At 40.8% G+C, this 20,193-nt stretch overlaps 1 protein-coding gene across 1 annotated transcript in view; it reads right to left on the bottom strand.

Annotated features, from left to right (window-relative positions):
• Positions 1-20,193, bottom strand: part of SLC35F1 (solute carrier family 35 member F1) — a 397,468-nt gene that overhangs the window by 45,596 nt on the left and 331,679 nt on the right. The window contains exons 3-5 of the mRNA XM_073337159.2: positions 16,448-16,575; positions 5,152-5,311; positions 1,298-1,454 (exon numbers count right to left, since the gene is read on the bottom strand). Of these exons, the coding sequence (XP_073193260.1) occupies positions 1,298-1,454; positions 5,152-5,311; positions 16,448-16,575 (445 nt within the window). The remainder of the gene's footprint in view (positions 1-1,297; positions 1,455-5,151; positions 5,312-16,447; positions 16,576-20,193) is intronic.

Below are 20,193 nucleotides of genomic sequence, written 5' to 3'. Positions count from 1 at the left end.
TAAAGGAGGTCACAGTATCAGTACCCCCATTTTACAAATGGTACAGGTGTAAAGTGAGCTCCCAAAGGCAAGCAGCAGAGCTGGGACCAGAACCCCACTCTCCTGAGTCAGAGCCCAGTGCAGTCTCCATCAGGCAACACTGCCTCCTAGATGTGTCTAAGTTGACATACACTTAGTAAGACTCCACACTGACTGTCTTCAGTATCATTACCTATTGCTGACCATGTATAGCTAGGCAACAAAAATGATTTTCCCCAAGCAAATCAGACATTTTTACCAGTTCTTATTTCCTTAATGAACTTTACTTGTGCAGCGAGCAGTTGATTTCAAACACTTAAGTCGTGCCCAAATGCCACAACAATGGGTATACAAAAATAATAAATGAGCCTACTAAACAAATGTAGTTGGTTCAGTGGGACTCAATAGGGATTTATTGCTGATCATTCTCTATACTTGGAGTCTGGGCAGATCAGCTGTGCAGATAAACCACCAGTTTTGATTAATAATTACAAGTTATTTTGGGCACAACAATAATCAGATCTGCATAAAATTTAGCAATATTACTTAGTAATGGTTTGGGGTGGTATTTTCCTTTACCAGACACATTTTCAAAGGCTGGCACCTACTCTCCCGCTACAAAGCCTGCATCTGGAGTGCAAAATGGACACTTGTGCACATCACTACCCATTTGTGTAAATATATGTGGCTTTATGGGGGCAGTGGGTATGCCTGCAATTCATGAGACAATCTTTTGAACATTTGGCCCTTTCTGTGTTATCACTGCAAAGGAACTGTTTCTGTGTTTTCTTTCATAGTTTTCTAAATATCATAAATAATTTACATGGAGTAAAATTATTAATGAAATACCTTCTGGAAGAGCCAGTGTTTCCATCTGCTTATAATTCTAGGTGACTTTTTATAAACATGAATCACAATTACAGATAGGTGTAGCCTGCATCATTCCTAATATAGCTCAAGATGCTAAACTGCCATTTGTCTTGAAATAGCAAATTGATAGATGTAAAATAGTATCCACCTGTTTACATGTGGTTCTTCTAGAACACAATTCACTGTAGTGCCTCAGTGCAAATTTAGATAAATATTTAGATCATTGCTGAAATTTACTGACCTGACAGGAAATATTAAAACTGACCAAGTAAAGACTTAAAACACAAGAGTTTAAACAGTCTACTCTCCACAGTAAATGTCTGGCTAAGAAGAAAGGGGAATGAAACGAAGGAAAAGCTAACTGATGAATTAAGTTCAATAGGCTCAAATTGCAAACCCTCTCACTTACAGCTGAATTCCACTGAAGAAGGAGCCAAACAGCCCAATCATGCCCAAGAACTCCACCCGACTCATGTTTCGGACAATGTACTCCTCACAAACATTGGAGATGCCGTAGAGTGTTGCTCCACCTAGTACTAAGAGATCCCCTATCAGCTTATTTTCACCTAGGAATAAATGGAGAAAAAACACAGGAGGCTTCAAAATAATGATCATTTGCCTAGAACTATTGCAAGCTCTTCCCCGCAGACTTGAGACCTAGCAAAATAGCCCACATCTTTGTAAACAACCTGCATGCAAATATACTGTTGTGTACCCATTTGCATTCAAAATGTAAAGGAAACCTAGCAGAGACAGAGGGAGAGATTTAATTGTTTTGTGAAGGAGAAAAACTGGAGGAGAAGATGAATTTGTAAAGCCCAGAAACAAAATAGCACATTTCAGAGACTAACCTTTTTTTGTTTTTTGTTGTGGAGTATAGAGCAGTGATAATGCAGATTTTTACACTGTATTTAACAACTGTAGTGCTGTCTAATGTACCGGACACAGGGAAAAACACACCTGCCTGATGTGTATTGCCACCGAAGTACTGGCGTTCTCAAAGAGCATTTGAAACCTCCTTAACTCTTGGAGGCTTTTATTGTTATTTTAGCAGAGAGCTTTCAGGTAGGTTTATTCAAGTTCCAGCTATTCCAGAAAATGTAGGCACTGATCCTGCAAAGACTTATGAGTGTGATTAACTTAAACCATGTGACTAATCCAGATTATTTCATTAGGACTATTGGCTGGACCATGTTGAAGAGATTTCAAAAGAACCGTGTTCCATCAAAATATGCAGTTCTGTCAACAATGAAATGCTTTGCAAAATAGAGTAGATTTTGTCAGAATTTCATTTTGGAAGAAAATGGAGAGGAAAACAGTTCCAACAATGTCAAAACATCCCATTTTAACACTTTTGCAACACCACATTTTGATTTTTCATTTTGAAATGACTTTTCATTTTGAAATATTTTTATTTGCATTATAGTGTGAAACAGCATTATGTTAAAGTGCACTAAAGAACTGCTAGTTCATGCCAGCAGAGTCTATACAGACCAACTGACATGCAACACTTTAGAACCCTTTAGAAATCACACATCTGTAGCGTGCATTACCCCGCCATGTAGATAAGCCCTTAGGCACCTAGGTAACTTTACTCATGTGAGTTCAATGACCCAGAAGTCCTAAGTCTTTGTAGGATCAAGCCCTATGTTGTTATAAACCACCATTTCTCATTCAGCAGATGCCAGGCACATTTTGGGAGACTGTTAACATAGTAAATAATATCTTTATGAGAAACTATGCTACAGTGATATCAGGTATGTCCTGTAAGTGTATAAGTTCACTGCCCTTGAACCTAAACAGTTTGTGCACAGGAGGAGAAGGGATTTATTGATAAACAATAGAAGTGTACTTGTTTCTGGTTCATCCCCTTCTTTTGTTTGCCTAGCCATGAAAAATATCCTATAAACAATGCAGCACTCTTTACTGAAGAGCCTCCTGAAGCCTTTTATTTCACCGCCAGCATTTATTTATTTATTTAGAGTCTGTCTTGACCGCTTTACATAAATAGAACCAGCTCATTCATTTTACTTCATTAAAGAGGACACGTAACATAGAAGTCATTCCCTGAATTTTAATAAAGTCATTTTACAATTTTAAAAGGGCTGTGATACTTGACATGAAAGGCAGATGCTTGTGGTTGAATTTCTTCTCCTTGCATACCAATAAACACAGATACTGACAGTCCTTCAGGTCCAGGTCTGCATTAGAAGCAGGCAATAATGCATGAGTACAGAATGTTCTGGGATCAAAATACCTAGAAGCCTTATCTGTACAGTACCAATGAATATGACAAATAATACCTGCTTCTTGCCAGTAACCTGCCAAGTGACTACTTCAATCTAATGGCTTACTCTAGTTAGTATGGGATTATCTCTAACTTTTTCTTTCCCTAAATAGAACAAGTGAAATCAAATGAACTAATTAAAGTTGCTAGGGAGGAAGGGCACATAATGGATTCCACAAAAATTCAGTTTCAATTTCAAAGTTTCCTCACATTCCTCCAGGCTCCTGTTTCCAAGTTTCCTGAACAGCAATCTCTATAGCTGCACACCTGCTAAGGAGCAAAGGATAGAACCCCTGTTCCCTGGCTCCTTTACCTCAAAGGCAGATCTTTCAGTACCTTCCTAAGGAGCTTGGAACCCCACTGGACTTTTGTGTACGGTTCTCCCTCCTCCCCGCCATTTCTCACAGCTGCTTCACTGGTCCCTGAATCTCTGCATGCCCTCTCTACCCTGGTCCACAGCCCTGCAAGTTCCCAGTGAGCCACAGCCCATCCACCCAGTGAGGAGCAGGTAAATTGGTAGCCAGCATGTTTCCTTTGGTGCCTGAGGGTGAAATCCTGACCTTGCTGATGTCAACAGGTGTTTTGCCCTAGACTTCAATGGGGCATTGTGTACAGCAGTTGAGGAATATCTCTTGAGAAATGTTTAAGGATCACAGAGGGGAGCCCTGCTCTGGTGCACCTGAGCTCAAATATTTAAGTCATTAAAGATATACTGGACCATTATGACAATGAAAACTGCTTAAGTAAAAGGAATGAAAAAAATTGCAAGACACTATAGGTGTTTCTGTAAGAATGTAGAAGCATTGTATAATATTGTATTGTATTAACTAAGAAACAGACTATAATCTTGTAACCAAGATTACAATCCATTACACACATGCCCATGCAACCTTAATTTTGGCCTTTCCTGACTTTTGAGTGTAGGCAATACTGCTGTTTTCTGAATGTAACTTTATATTTTGTGTAGAGTTTTTCTTAATGCAGCTCTGATTTGCTGATTCATGAGACAGAACAGATCTTCTTCTTTGTAACTGGGACAGAGTTGCTTCTTGGGTAGGGAGATGAAGTGAAAGTCTTCAGGACAGGAAAAGAGAAAGTGACAGGACAACACAGGCTGGTCTGCTCTCTATAAACCTGCTCAGTTTTTGTTCAGTAGCATCTTGGCAAGCGCAGTTTTCCCTGCACTTACATTTGTATTCAGAACACTGACTTTAAAATCCCAGTGCATTATGCTCAGCTCAAAATTCAGTACTTATAATTTAGAATGAAAACGGCATCCAACTGACAATTTTTGAAAAGAACTTGTTCTCTTCCCACATCAGTTGGGCTGGCACTAGAAAAATCAATGTGACAGAAGATATTGATTGATGAAATGTAGTCCCTTCCATACTGCCCATCAGTGTGCTATTATTGTGGCTAAACACACATTATTCATATAATCCACAAAAAAAGCATGTTTTGCATATAAACAAGTCATTTCAGGTATGATGCAGGCATCTCCACAATTAACCATTATTTCAGGTTTGGTGCAGCACACGATGGAGATTGTTAATTTGTGGGTTGGATGTGTATGTGACCAGTGAAGTAGGCTGTGTGCAGAAAGTGAGCAAAAGGGAACAGAAGTGAGAAAACAAACTGGAGGGGCTGAGAGAGAATAGGGGGCTGTAGCTCAAAGATGCAGCCAAAGAGCTGAGCAAGACTGCTGCTGAGGCTTGAAGTAAAAGTGTTTCAAGTCATCTCCCTAAGTGGCACTGACCCTCATTAGTTGGGGTCATTTTATTCTATTGCTCCTGCCCTCAATGAATGGATGTTGAGCCATGGAGATGGTTGAAAACTCAGAAACACATTTAAACCCACACATGATCTCTTGGGGCCTTTCCCCTCTTTGCCCCCTTCCTACCCTCTCGGATCACCTCAGTGTTACATAGCTTTCCTTGAATGAAAAGCCAATCACACAAATGTATCCAAAGACTCACCTGCTCCTTGTTGTCTCCCGACAAGGACGTCTGCTCCTGCCATACAGCCCATGCCCAGAATGCAGACCACAATTCCAATGAAATGAACTGCCTTGTATCGGACCAGCAGGAAGAACCAGGACAGTAATATCACCACTGGGATAACAAAACAATCTAGGAGCTGTCAAGGAGGAGGAGAACAACAACAAAAGAGCATTGCTGCACAAGTTACTCTAAAAACACTAACCTATTAACGATTAAAGGAGCAGAACAGAGGACTATTTACTGATAGTTTTGCTTTCCAGAAACAGTGTGATCTAGTGGTTAAAACACAAGACAGGGAGCAAGGAATACTGCATTTGATTCCTGGCTGTGCCACTGACTCACCATGTGACCTTGGTTAGCTCATCCAAGGCCAGATTGTCGGTAGTGTTCATCATCCACGATTTGGGCCACATTTTGAAAATCTGGGCACAAGTGTCACAGTGAGAGCTGAGCACTTTTCAAAATCTGGCCCTTATTATTATTATTATCAAGCTCTGAGCTCTTCTAAAGAAAAAAGATCAGACCATTAATGCATTTCAGTTTTCTCATCCATAAAATCTGGATAGTACCTCTTTCAAAGGAGTCTTGTAAGAATTAATCATTAATTGGCCTGATTTCCAGAGAGATCTACCAGCTAAGAAAATCAGATCAAATGTTTGTAAAAGAGCTACCAGCAAGTCATTGAGAGCCAAAGACTTTGAACAAAATATTTGTAACTTAGAAGCCTAAGTCACATTTTCAAGAGTGATTTAGGCCCAGATCCTCAAAGGAACTCAGGTGTTTAACTCCCATTGAAAACAATGAGAGTTATGTATCCAAATCGCTTTGAGAATCTGGGCCTTAGTCATATAGAAGCTTAAATCCCATTAATTTACTCCTTAATACTCAAGTAACTTTTGAAAATGGGACTTAAGCTCCTAAATCATTTAGCTGCTTTTGAAAATTTTTAGGAGAAAGTATAATGGACTTTACATGAAACTGTTTGTCCAACTTAAGTGATGGGTTTTCTGCTTCCATAAAAAGGTATGTATCCAATGAAGTGAGCTGTAGCTCACGAAAGCTTATGCTCTAATAAATTTGTTAGTCTCTAAGGTCCCACAAGTACTCCTTTCCTTTTTTCATAAAAACAGTGGTTCACAGTACAGTTAATCAGTAAAATGAAAAGGTAAAAGGTATGTCTACACTATGGAGACCATACTGGAATAGCTATGCCAACACAGTTCCATAGTACAGACTTAGTCTACACTAATAGACGTACCCTGCCCCCCATCAGAGGAACACCATCCCTGAACAATGTTAGCTATGTTGATGGAAGCATTCTTTCAGTGACCTGGCTGTGTCTACACTGGGGGTCGGGGTGGGATCTGTTGGCATTGCAATGTTGATGAGGGGTATGGTTTTAACCCACCCCTCACCAATATAGCAATGCTGATTTTGAAAGACATGAAGTGGAGTTTGGTACCCAGTGCCGTTAAATTTCAGTGAGAGCTGGTGCTGAATCCCACTTTGTGACTTTCAGAATCTCTCCCTGAGTGTTTAATTGCAAGTTATATGGTTGTAAGGCAAGGTATTTCACTATCTCGCTTATCCTTAAAGAAATTTATTACTTAGGGCTCCAGTATATGTAGATTGTCTGTGAAACACTGGGAAGTTTTATTCTATGTATTTCTCTAGACGTTATTCCCTTAATTTTTTAAATTTGGGGGGATGCAGGGTGGCTTTTTTCCATTGGAGTAATGGGCCTAGCATCTGTATGTGTCTGCATTCTATTCGCTCAGTGTCAGTGAACATTAAACTTAGAAAATATTACTGAATAATTACTATATCCCATTAAACTTTTGCTGCCATGTCATGGAATTAGCAAAATATAATTTCTGACTGGGAATGGAATCCTGGATAGTTTTCAAAGAATTTCAGTGGCTAAAAATGTTTCCTTATAATATAGGTACCTATGCATTCAGCACATCCATTGGTGCTTCACTTTGGGATGAAGGAATAAAAGAGTCAATTTTTTAATTTAGATCAAAAAATATTCTCTCTAGCCTAGTCAAAGAAACAAGAGCATGCAATACAATAACATTAATTTCAAAGGCTTCCTATTCAGGAGTACCAGCACCATTTGAAAGAGAAAAACGTCAGAAGTCGTACATACAGCGACAAGGATATGTGGCTCAAACTGCTCCCCAAAATACTGGGGAGCAGAATTAGAAATTCTATTACGAACATATATTAGGTGTAATACACAGCTACAACTGGACCAATTAAGGACAGAATTTCAGCCTAAAAACGTTGACTAAAAAGCAAAATAAAATGCCAAGATGTGTTTCCATTGCTCGGCTGCACTTGCAATTTTTATTATGCTTCTGAATTCATGTACTAGGATGAACAATAGCACAAGCATGAGCTTAACAATTCAAAATGGTATGTGAATATGACACTGGAGGATTTTATTGATCTCCTTACTTATGGTTTCAAAGTGGAAAGTAAGCTTAAAAGAAGGTGAGGCTGTTTCTCTAAGTACCATGTGCCATGAGGATTCAGATTTACACAAGAGAACAGGCATTTCCTGATCTGTCACATTAGAAATGACCAAAGGGGAACTGCCAATTAGAAGAGTGGAGGTGGGGGCAGAGAAATCCCTCTCCACATTCTACAGTACCTCAGGGCCAGTCACTGACAGGTGGCAGCTGTGAGGGGAAGCTCTCACCACATGATTTGCTTGAGGGCATTGCTAATGAGGAGCCCTAACACAAGGAAGGGAGTGTGTAATTGGCAGAAAATTCAATGAATGTTTGGAAAGGAAGAATCAGCTCAGCTGTTTCTTGCTGTTCTCCACTGGGAGTTTGCTGACCAGCGGTTTTTCCTTTTGATATTGATACAGATCAGCAATTACTCCTGCACATTAGTGACCTTATTTCTAAGGCTTTCTCTCTCCCCTTTTCCAGAGACTTACAATACATTCCAGCTACATCCATGCACGCACACTGGGTTTGCACACATAGGAGAACAGATGTCACTGTCAGCAAGAAGGTATATGTTTGCAATTCACAAATCTGATAACATACAGTAATTGTTAAAAATATTATCATCAGTGGGGGAAAAATATTCTCTCAAATGTCTGTTATCAACCCTGGCTCAGAGGCAGTGCAATGTCTTTCAATCATCAACCACCTAGGAAATTTTATTAACATAAGAATATTAACATACTGACATAATATTAACATAAGAATATAAGATTTACCATTACCACACCAGAACTAACTGATTCGTTAGTCTGGTAACCTGTCTCTCAAAATGGTTTAAATCAGAATTGTCACTAGAGGAACCCGCAGAAGGGGATAGCAGGGTCTAGGTAAATTGAACCCATCCTCTATCTCAGTATCATGTGCAAGGAATGTTTAAATTGTGTGCACCATATTTGATGACAAGTTTACCATCTTCCCATGACAAAAGGAGAAATTTTATTTGATGATGTCTGACCTGATTGTACCCTGGGTTTGGGCTACTTTATAACATTTTAAATTAATTTTCCCATTGTATGCACATTTAAAAATTAAACAAAAAATCAATTGCATCCTGGAAATGGAAAAATTAGGATGACAAGGTACGTGCTTGTCAAATATCAACCCAGGACCAACTTCACACATTTCATGATAATCATTTGTTTTAAAAAAAGCATACAATGATTAGAACTTCCTGAAGATAATGACAATAATGTGTCCCTTTGGATTAAGTTTGATAATGTAGAGACATTTCACTGGCAACAAAAAGACAAAATGTAGAAAATTATACCAAATGGGCTATACTGTAGTCAGTCAAACTGCTGTCTGATGACTGACCCTTATTTACTAATAATAAGTTAAATACCATAACTGAAATATGAGTGAAGCATAAGTCATCTTGTCACAATAAGTACTTCATATTCAGGAAAACAACAATTGTGCTTTTAGAGGTACCCGATTTTCTTAATGATTGGAGTAAACAACTATTCTGGTCTGTAAATCAATCATAATGATTTATTTTACAGTGACAAATCTTGATATTGAAAGACAGGGAGATTTTAGGGAGGTATAATGACTGGGTGAAAACTGCTCATTATACTCAACATAATTTGCTCGTTCTCTTTTGCATGACAGTTAACTGACCAACAAAAAGAGCCAGGCAGCAAGCAATACACAGCTTCACAGTGTATTTTATCTGCAGGAATCAGGAATTATGTTCATTTTTCTCTTTTACCAAATAGGTTTATGTTTAAAAAAAAGGACATCCTTTTCCCCATGCAAAAATAAACTTGAACAACTGCTTGGCGACATGCACTAATCGCATGCTAAATTAATTAATCGTAACCTGTTCTGTCCTCTAATTACAGATGTAAAATCAGCATAATTCCTGGGGAAAATATGCAATGTAAGGAATATTACATGCATTGACTATGTGCTGACTGTTGCTGCTCTAGTGTAATTAAGACTGCTGGATTTGCACTGTTCTAGTTAATAATTTATGGGTCAGATCCTGAACTACTGATGTAAGAGTTTTGCTATTGACTTCAGTGGCATCAGTATCAGACTTTATGGGTGAGATCCATCAACAGACTTAGGCACTGCGACACGGAGTGTCACAGAGCCTAACTTTCTGGTGCCTGGAAGAATCGCAGGAACAAGACTGCGATCCACAAAGCCAAGTTAAGCATTTAGATTCCTTATACTATGAATGGGGAGAGAGAGGTGCCTAAGAATGCGATCTACAAAAGCCAGCATGCTAGGCAGGGAGCCACCTAACCTAGCCTATGGGAGATGCTGAGGAGAGGAGTGTCCTAAACCCTGCCCCTCTTTTGGAGATGGGTGCCTAAGTCAGGGCTGCAAGGAGGCACCTATCTTTGCTTAGCGAGTCACAAATGGGAACTACAGAGTAATTCCTTCTCTCTCTCTCTCTCTCTCTCTCTCGCCCTATGACTGTTCCATTGTGGATAAATACTTACATAGTCATTGGGCCAGAGAAAGAGAAGAAGAATGATTCTGTAGTCCAGCGGTTAGGACACCCACATGGGAGGTGGGAGACCCCAGGTATCGTCCCCCTGCTCCAATGACTCATTATTTATACACAGTGGAACAGCTTCACCAGGAGAGACTGAGGGAGCCCACAGCAGAATATCTCAAAGCTCAGTAGTTGGAGCACTCTCATGAGACCCCCTATTCAAGTCCTTTCTCCCCCTCTGCTAGAGATAGGGGGATTGAATCTGGGTAACCCACATCCCTGGTGAGTGCTCTCACCACTGGGCTAAAAGTTACAAGGTGCGTACCACCTGTTCCTCTAGCCACATTTTGAATGGGAACCAATCTAGTAGGTGTGCTCAGAGGCTCCGGGATTGGACTCTGCACACGAGATAAGAGGACAAATGCTCATCATCTCCTGGTTCATGATTCATTCTGGGGCTTGGGCAGCAGTTAGGCATCCACAAGCATGATCAGGGGCAGAAACATAGACACAGAGGGGACTTAGGTACCAAGTAAGTTTAGGCCCCTACAGGGTGAGGCAGCAATTTTGTGGGTTACAGAGGAGCCAAAACAGGGACAGAGGTGTGTATACCCAAGACATAGACCCCTAAGGTTGAGGCATCTAAATACCTTTGTGGATCCTACCCTATGTGCCTATTGTAATGTAACAAGGGTCTAACCTGTTTCTACTGTTTTAATGCTGAAAGGAGGCATATGTTTGTACACAATAGCATAGACATGTTTAAATATATACAGAATTTCAGCCTAAAAAGTGGCTTGTTATGCTTTTCATTACCATCTCCATTCAGTTTGCACATTTCTCCTCATAAAAGCACATATATGCAATTTCAACTATATATCACACACACAAATGGATAATGAAAGCATCTCTTAATGAGTTATGACTGTGTCCCATCCTCCTCTCCCCCTCTCCCCCCGCCTTGAGCAGAACCATCAGCACTTCACATTGGATGGAATTGGGAAGAGATCTGCATCCATGTGGTCCAAGGTAAGACAAATCTTTCAAAGTACCTCATTGTTCAGCTCCTACTTGTGGTCCTGGTGGAAGTGTCTTCTCAGAGAATCTGCTACTATGTTCTGCAGTTCTGGCAGGTAATCCACTGAGATCTCTATGTGTGAGATATGCACCAATTCCATAGTTTTATGGATTCTGCACATAAGGTCATAGAATCATAGGGTTAGAAGGGACAGCAAGGGTCATCTAGTGTAACCCCCTACCAAGATGCAGGATTTGTTGTGTCTAAACCATCCAAGACAGATGGCTATCCAGCCTCCTTTTGAAAACCTCCAGTGAAGGAGCTTCCACCACCTCCTGAGGCAGTCCGTTGTATTGTCCTACTGTTCTTACAGTTAAGACGTTTTTTCTGAGATTTAATCTAAATCTGCTGTGATGTAGTTTGAACCTATTGCTTGTTGTCCTGCCTCTGTGGCAAGAGAGAACAACTTTTCTCCATCTTGTTCCTCCTTGATGATTTATATATAATACATTGCTGCTCTGTTGTCCAGCATTACTCTGATCAAGTGGCCCCAACGTGGGGTAAGAAATGATGGTAGGCATAATGGACTGCCCTGATATGGAGGGTGGTCTTCTGGTGGATCCATTTGCCTTGAGCTGTGAAGTCTTGAAAATGTGCACCCCAGCACAGCAGGAAGTCATCTGTTGTGATGATTTTTGCAGGAGGGTGGGGATGCAGGAATGGAAGTCCCACATAGATCTTTTGGGGATTCTTCTACTAATTGAAACAGTTGAGGACCCTTTGAGGTATTGACACCTGCTTGGATAGACTTTGTTTGTTGGATGTCTAGACTGTTCTCAGCCAAGTTTGAAGATAGCAGGAGTGTAGTCTTGCCAAAAAGATATTACAAATGTACAGGCTGCCATGTGGCCCAGGAGTTGAAGGCAAGCCCTCACTGTGGCTTGTGGGCTCTACTGTATTGTGGAAATAAGGCTGGGAATTGTAGCAAACCTGTGTATGTAAGTGTGGGTAAGTATGCTCTGGTGGTAGTGAAGGCCACAATGGGCCCAATTAAGGCAATTCATTGTGTAAGTGTGAGAGCTGACATTTCCAAGCTGAAGCTGAGGCCCAAGTAGAAGAATAGGGGTAGGATCTTGTTGCTTGCTGAGAAATGAGTGACCCTTTACAAGCCAGTCATCCAGGCAGGGAAAGATAATTATTTCCATCTGGCAGAGATGGGTTGCTGTGGCTGAAAGGATCTTGGTAAAGACCCTGGGGTAGTGGAGAGGCCTAAAAGTAGGACACCGTATTGGTAGTGGTCTCTGCCAATGACAAAGCACAGAAAATGTCTGTGGGACAGGTGTATGGCTATAAAAAACAAACCAGGCATCCTGAAGATCAAGGGAGACAAACCAATCTCCGATTTCCAAAGAGGAAATTATATCTGGCAGGGTTACCATTCTGAACTGTTGAGAGAGGATGAAGGTGTTCAAACTCCTGTGGTCCAGAACTAGCCTCCAACTCCAGGACACAGCCCCAAGATCAGAGCTGCCAGACCTCCACACCCTGCCAATCACACTATGCAGAAGCTGGAGTTCCCCAGATGACCTGATCCTGACTATCCATCAAGAAATGTTCATCTGCCTTATTGGGAGTGGTGAGCATTGTATGCTTAGCAGGTACATTCCTTTTTGATAATTGTTAATAAATAGAGGTTAAGTAGGATATTACTGTGTAAGGCTCTTTCACTGGTAAAAAACCCGTAAACCTGTAAAAGATTAAGCCTTCAGCCCACAAGGAATGGGTGCTTGCTCTGAGCCCGTGGAAGAGCAGAGCCCAGAGAGGAGTAAAGTTAGGTGCCTTTTGCCTGGAACCTTAGAAACTGGGAAAGGGTGGGGGTGCCTAAGTTGACCGGGTTACGCCTTGAGCCCTAGGAACTAGGTAGCGGTGGAAGCCTTGAGCCCTAGGAACTAGGTAGAGGTGGGATGTCCTAGAGTGTGCGGGCAACAAATTTAGGTTAAAATTGGGTGCCTTACAGTGTATGTAATAGAGAATTTTGTGCAGGTAACACTCCAGAGGCACTGGGTCTGTACTGACAGTAAAACTACTTGAGGTTGCTTACTAGAACGCTTCTCAGTATGCGGTGTGGTCTTTTTAGTCAGTGCCAGATCTCAGTACTAGAGGAGATAGAAGCATCAGTGGCACACATGCCAGGTCATTTAGTCTCCTTGGTTCCAGTTTGAGAGGTGACTTAGCCCTTCTCTTGGTTTCTTCCTCTGGAGAATGGGGTCTCTTTTTTTAAATGTCCAGACAACTCTGAAGGATCCCCAGGGTCTTTGCTTACCAAAGCAAAAATATTCACAGAGGTGCACTGGGCAGTAAAGCCAAAATATGGGGGTGGAGAGATCTGGACCCTGTGGCTCTCAGAAAATGCTCTATAAGATGGAGTTATAGTTGGTCCTTCCTTCATTTTCTGCATCTGCTTTTGAATCCAGAGCGGACCTTACATTTGGAAGGGATGTGAGTCTCTCCAAGGCAGTGGAGGCAGATAGAATGCCTGTTGCTGCAGGGCAAAGATCTGGTCAGGGTTTGAAGTCCAGACTTTTGGGCATAACAGTTTAGGAAAGCTAGAGGAGGATGAGTCAGAATGCTGTCCCAACCAGGCAAAAAAAGGAGGAAAGGGGGAACCCCTCCGCCCAAGCACACATTTTTGCTAAATAACCAAAAATAAAGAAAAGCTAAGGAAAAAAGAAAGAGAACAATTAAGAGAAGAAAACAGCAAGCTGCATGGACAGCTAAAATGGACATTGTGACATTCCACATCAAGCCACAGGCAACTGAGATGGAATGGGAGCCACAGTGGGCCTGCCCTTCATATATATTTATCCTCGCTCTGGAGCACAAGAATGTGCAGGGCACAATGGCAAACTAATGGACACTGCTGACAAAATCTATGACCAACAGTGCACGGAGGCACGCACATCCTGAAGTGGAAGCACCCACAGGGAAAATAACTCAAAGAACATACTTTTATTGTTGGTCTCCAGATGTCTATAAATCTGAGGTTTTACTATCTTCGTTTTTATCATGCCAGTCAAAGGCTTGAGTGCCCAAAGAATAAATTACCATATAAATCACCATTTAGAAAAATGGCTCTCCCTTCTGCAATGGTCTTTTTTTGATGGCTCCGTATGCATACACTATAGTACTGTGGCACAGAGCTTTGAAGAAGCAGCCTAAAGAGTTGTTTGATGTGAAATAAGGAAAACAATTAATACCAAATACTACAACAGAACAGCATGTACTGCACTGCATGTAGATAAGACTCAGAGACTAATCAGGGCTAGCCTAAGTGGTGAGATGATGTTTGGCTGCTGTGCTGAAGACCTGGATTTTGGAAATGAATGTGAGTTTCTCAGTCTTTAGACATTTGGGTCCAGATTTTCAAAAGAGCTCAAAGCCAGACTTTCAAATGTTCAGCACCCATGTATTCAAAGTTTGTTTCCTGCCAGCATCATGAAGCACATAAACATTTACAGAGATCGATGCTCTACCATCTCGGAGAAAGATAAGAGTGTTATTCTGAGGCCAACCAGATTGGAAAGGGGTATTCATCTAATGAAACAGAGCCAGATCCCTTACTCATGGTGAACTACACCAAACTCTGCAAGCAATCTCACTGAAATGAATGGGGCCGCTTGCTGGGAAAAAAAGCACTATTGAGTATGAGTAAATGGAGAGAGGGAACAGAATCTGTCTCATAATGCTGTTTGATAAAACGGGGAAGAACTGAGCTGGAAGGCAAAGTTATGTATGTTTGTATGTATGTTTGTATCACACACAATACGTTTAATAGGAAACTTTATAACACTGGTAAGATGAGCATGATGTAATATCTTGTAAATGCAGTACCAGGAAACTGAAGTTCAAAAAAATATACTTTATGTGAATATTGAGTCTAGACCTAAACAACAAAGTAATTAATTTGACAACAGTCATGATATTTGAATTAATTATTTTAGTTACTTACCCAGTTTTTAGAACTGGACAAATAATTCACAAACCAGGCTGCTGAAGCACATTTATGTGGGTGGATGAGAAAGGCAGAAACAGACAGATACAAAGACCTATAAAGACCAAGTACAGGGGGCTGTCTGCCTCTATAAGTAGTGTAGAAGTTGGCTCAGGGAGATCTATACAAAAATAGTAATAATGATTTTGGTTTTATTATGATAGATTTTTCCATTCCACTAGGTATAAAATAACAGAGTTATTTGTGTGTGTGGGGGGGGGGCGTTTGTTATTAGGTTCTCCTTTGAAAAGGTGCTACAGGTAATTTTAAATATGTATTTGTGTTTCAAAGAAGTCTGAAAGCCAAATTCTGGCAACAGGAGCACTTATAGTTACTCACATTGATTTCAAGTGTTTCATATAATCCTTAAAACTGCAGTTTTCCCCCATTCTTGCTTCTTATTCAGGCAAAATTCAGTCTTTTCCCCCAACACTGCTCACTCAACCAAGAAAGACATATGTTCTTAATTATCTCTGCTTTTTCAGGACACTAACTGCTGCTTATTTGTTTTACTGGCTTTATAGCAAGTTTCAGGCAAGTAAGGTATAAATACGATCAGAATATCTAAGGGTGCCATGCTATTTAGACATTATATAGAGTGCAAATGTGTTTTATTTCTGAATGATCAACATCTATTTGTGTAGCCATGTCCAGAGACATACATTTTCCATTATGAATTTCTATTACTTTTTCTCTACTACAATGGAAAAAACCTAAATCTTTAAAATTTACAGGCTGTACCTTTAAAGAAGACTGTTCCTATTGTGTGTGTGTGTTGGGGGGAGAATTATGGGGTTTTGTCTTGGGATTTTTTGATGATTTTTGGACAGGGCAAACTGTGCCTGAAAGAAATGCATTTGATTGCTTGATTGAGGGCATTGACAAAAATGGGGTTGTAATTTTCCAATTGCAAACTGAGTCTACACAAATGGGTATTTACTCTTTAAAATATATTATTAAAGGACCAAGCCAAGTAGCTTAGCCCCAAAATGTGAGAATGAGTAAGTTACACAACATTTTATTTTTCTACAGCTTGCAGAATGGTCAGCATTAAAATTAGCAAAAGATTAAAACAAAAAAGACATCATTTTATGAGTGTGAGACATCATAAAGAGGAGGACAAAGAAGGAATTGGGTTCCTGATCCTGCCCTGTTGAAGTGAATGGGGACTTTACCATTGACTTGGTGCAGAATCAAACCCTGAGAGAGGAAATAATTTGAGTACTTACCTGTACACTAGTAAGAGTGGTGTATTGGTAAGCTTTGACTACTAGGTAATTGGCTTCTATATCTATTATCCCCAGGATCATGTACTTCCACCATCTCCGTTTCAAAATTGCCAGCAAGTTTTCTTCTCCTGTGTCGGTAGATAAAAACAAAGAAACAATTACATATAAAGAGTTAGAAACACACGCACAACAAGCTATATCTCATGAGAGATTATATCTTATGCAATCAAATTAGTGGATAGATTCAATAGAACATAAATCCAGATTGTGACTTAAATATAGTTAAAACTGAAATATTTACAAGGTATTTTAGGTAGGTAAAAACTAACACATTATTTGTCTTGCAATTCAAATCAGTCAACACCACAAAGCAAGGTGGTTGTCTGGGTTTTCAGTTCACTTGGGTTTTAAAAACTTGCCAAGAAAAATGATTTGAGCTTCAACAATTTTTGGTAATATTTCCTAAGAATATTTTGTTGTTCAGTGCATGTATGCAAGCAGGGCCAGCCCACAACATTTTGGCACCTGAGGCGGCGAGCTCAAATGATGCCCCCATGTCTCCTTGCTTGGGCCAAAACTTTGAAAGGTCTCAGTTCTGCCTTCTTCCTGTTCTACTCCTCTCATGGTACTGCTTTGCTACCTACCCCAATAAAGGAGAACTAACAACTTAAAATGCCTTGTTCAAAAATTTTAAGTAACACTTAACTTTCAAACGCCTGAACAGTAAACGTAACTTTTCTTGTCTGCTTAGTAAACACTGGCATTTTTATCTGTTCGAATAATCAAAGTGGTGCTTTCCGTGCCTTCTTTTTTGAAAAGATTTGAACTGCTTCCTGCTGAAGGTCCACAGTCTGGGCCAGCTCATGATCTGTTGAGATGGTTGCAAGGCCGACCAGCCTCTCCTGTGTTATTGTGGAGTGTAGATGTGTTTTTATTAACTTCAGCTTGGAGAAGCTGCGTTCTCCACTGGCAAATGTTACAGGAAGTGTTAGAAGTATGGGCAGAGCAACAAAAGCATTTGGAAAGAGGGTGGTCATCTTATTTGTGCACATATATTCTAGAACAGCCTTTGGAGTTGATCCTGCTGAAACGTATCTTGAAAGGGCTTTTAGTTCATCACCTAAATCACTCGCATCAATATCGTGCATGTCATCATGTGTCAACACTGTCTCAAGTGCCCAGCATTGCTGATGTAGGTCTTCTTCAGGTATAGTGAGGAGTTTTGGAATATCATACAACATCCCAGATATACTGCTGTGTTCCTTGAGCTGCATGAAACATTCTTCAACTGACTCTATTGCACAATCTAGCACCTGGTTAAAGCATTCAACTTTGAATTGTTGTTTGGGGTCTCTTACGGGATTACCCCATGCCTCGTAATCAAAAATGTCTTCTTCTTCGGTGACTCTTATATTCTTGAATGGGTGGGAAATAGCTTCAGTGTGAAATTCCTCTGCCAACTTCTGTGCACTCTTCAGAACGTTTTGAAATCCCTCATCTCACCGGTAAGACTGTAGGTATGACTTTGCTTTGTCTAGTTGTTCCATTGCTCCAGATATAGCAAAGTCAACACCTTGAAGTCTCTTGCTTACAACATTTATTTCAAATAGTATGTCATGGCACAACACTAAGCCACATAGAAATTTGAAGTTATGTTTCTGGTGATTCCATTTCCTTCTGCCACTATTCTCCCACGAACAGGTCCCGTCATAGCATTATCCTCCATAATGGCAACTATGGCATTATCTATCTTCCCAATTTTGTGTTTGATAGGCTTTAATCACCTCCACTTGACTTTCCCATCATGTGGCACTCAGTGGTTTTAGTGTCAGAGAGGATGTTCCCAGATATTGCTTCAAAATTTGCCATTGATGAGTTGATGCAGATAAAAATACATAGATGCTTTGAATTACATTAAAAAATTCAGCAACCTCACTAGAAGCTTATGTTGCATCACTGACCACCAAGTTCAATGAATGAGAACTGCATGCGACAAAAAAAGCTCAGGGGTTTAACTCTCGGATCCAAGCCTGCATTCCTCTGATCTTTCCTCTCATGTTGGCACCATTATCATAGCCCTGACCTCTCATGTCAGCTATCGCAATTCCCGTGTCTTCCAGCTTTTTAAGAAGCACATTTGTCATACCAGCTCCTGTAGTATCATCAATGTCAATAAATTCTAGAAAATGCCCTGACAGTCATTGCAGGCACATTTTCACTAGGTTCTGTTGTGGTTATAAAACACACCATTAAAGTCATTTGTTCCATATGGCTGATGTCAGGTGTGCAGTCCAGAATAACAGAGTAATATCTTGCTGACTTCAGATCTGCCACAATCCTCTGTTTGACTTTTGTTGCCAGTACCTGTATGATCTCATTTTGAATTGTTTTTCCAAGGTAGTGGTGTGTGTACATTTCTTGGATGGTGACTCTTCTTAGATGCTTCTGGAGTACAGCATCAAACTCAGCCATCAGCTCCACAATTTTAAGGAAGTTTCCATTGTTTGGCACATACAGCTGATCTGAAGTGCCACACAGTGCTAGGTTTTGGGTAGCAAGCATTCTCACAATGGCAATGAGCCTTTTCAGAACATTTTCCCAGTAAAGAGACTCTGATGCAATCTTCTCTTGATGCTGATCATCTATGGTGGCCTTTAACCTTAGTTTCATCTCAAGCTCTTTCCACTTATGGAATGCTCTCTGGTGATTTGCTGCTTTCTCATGGAATGCCAGATTTCTAGCCAGATTTTTCCAGCCCTTTGTTCCTGTAGAACCCAATGTGGCTGGAACATTAGACTGGAAGAGTTTGCAACAAAAACAGTACGCAGCATTCTGGGTTTTTGAGTACATAAGACGTGGCCTCTCCACTTTGCCACCATAGGCGATTTCACACCAGTAATGTGTTGGGTGGAAACGTCTATTTTCATTGTCTTTGGGGAACATGAAGTTTTTCGCTTGCTGTGGCCCATGCAGTACAAGGAAGTCCTTCAGGCTACTGCTCAAGTGGGTCCACAGTCCTGGATCATCTAGACTTAAGGAACTAAACTCAGCAGCAGCTGTTTCTTGCACCTCCATCACACTCTTCTCTTATCCACACTTTTCTTCAGGAATGTGCATGGTTACATCCATTTGAGATGGAGATATGGATGCTGCAGTAGCTGCCAGGTCACCTGCACTCTGACTGACTGGAAGATCAGGCACCTCCTCACCACTCACATCCTCACTGGGTCCGGAAGGCTCACCGTGAACATTTGTGTCTATGTATCTCAGGAGAGCAACTTCCTGCTTAGATAGAAAAGCTTCCTTTGTTTTCTATTTTTTTCTGAATGCTGCCCCTGAGGGGCGTTTTTTTCTTTCACTCATGACTGCTGTTCTGTGCCAGCTATAGTGGCTCTCAAGACTCAATTGAAGGGGACAAATAAGCAGGCTGGTAGCAGGGCCTGAGTGAGGGAAGATATCAGCGTCTTAAGGGCCTAACTGGCTCCTACCACTTCAGCTGACTGCCTGTTCTCCTCAAGTGGGTTCAGGGAAGCAGCAGGGAACAGGAAGCTCCCTGAGAAGCTGGTGTTAATCAGTCTAGGCTCCTGGGGGTGCTAGAGAGGTACATAAGAGGCTCCTCCTCCTCTCTCTCTCCCTGCAGCTCCTGCTGCTTTCTGTTATTCCCTCTCACCTTTTCTCCTGCCTGCCTGTTATGTCTCTTGTGCCCTCCTTCCTCCAGCACAGCACTCCACCATCTCTGTGCATCT

This window comes from Lepidochelys kempii, chromosome 3, assembly GCF_965140285.1.
Source record: "Lepidochelys kempii isolate rLepKem1 chromosome 3, rLepKem1.hap1, whole genome shotgun sequence".
Taxonomy (NCBI): domain Eukaryota; kingdom Metazoa; phylum Chordata; order Testudines; family Cheloniidae; genus Lepidochelys; species Lepidochelys kempii.
Note: the sequence above shows the minus strand (reverse complement) of the source record. Positions and strands in the feature narration are given on the sequence as shown.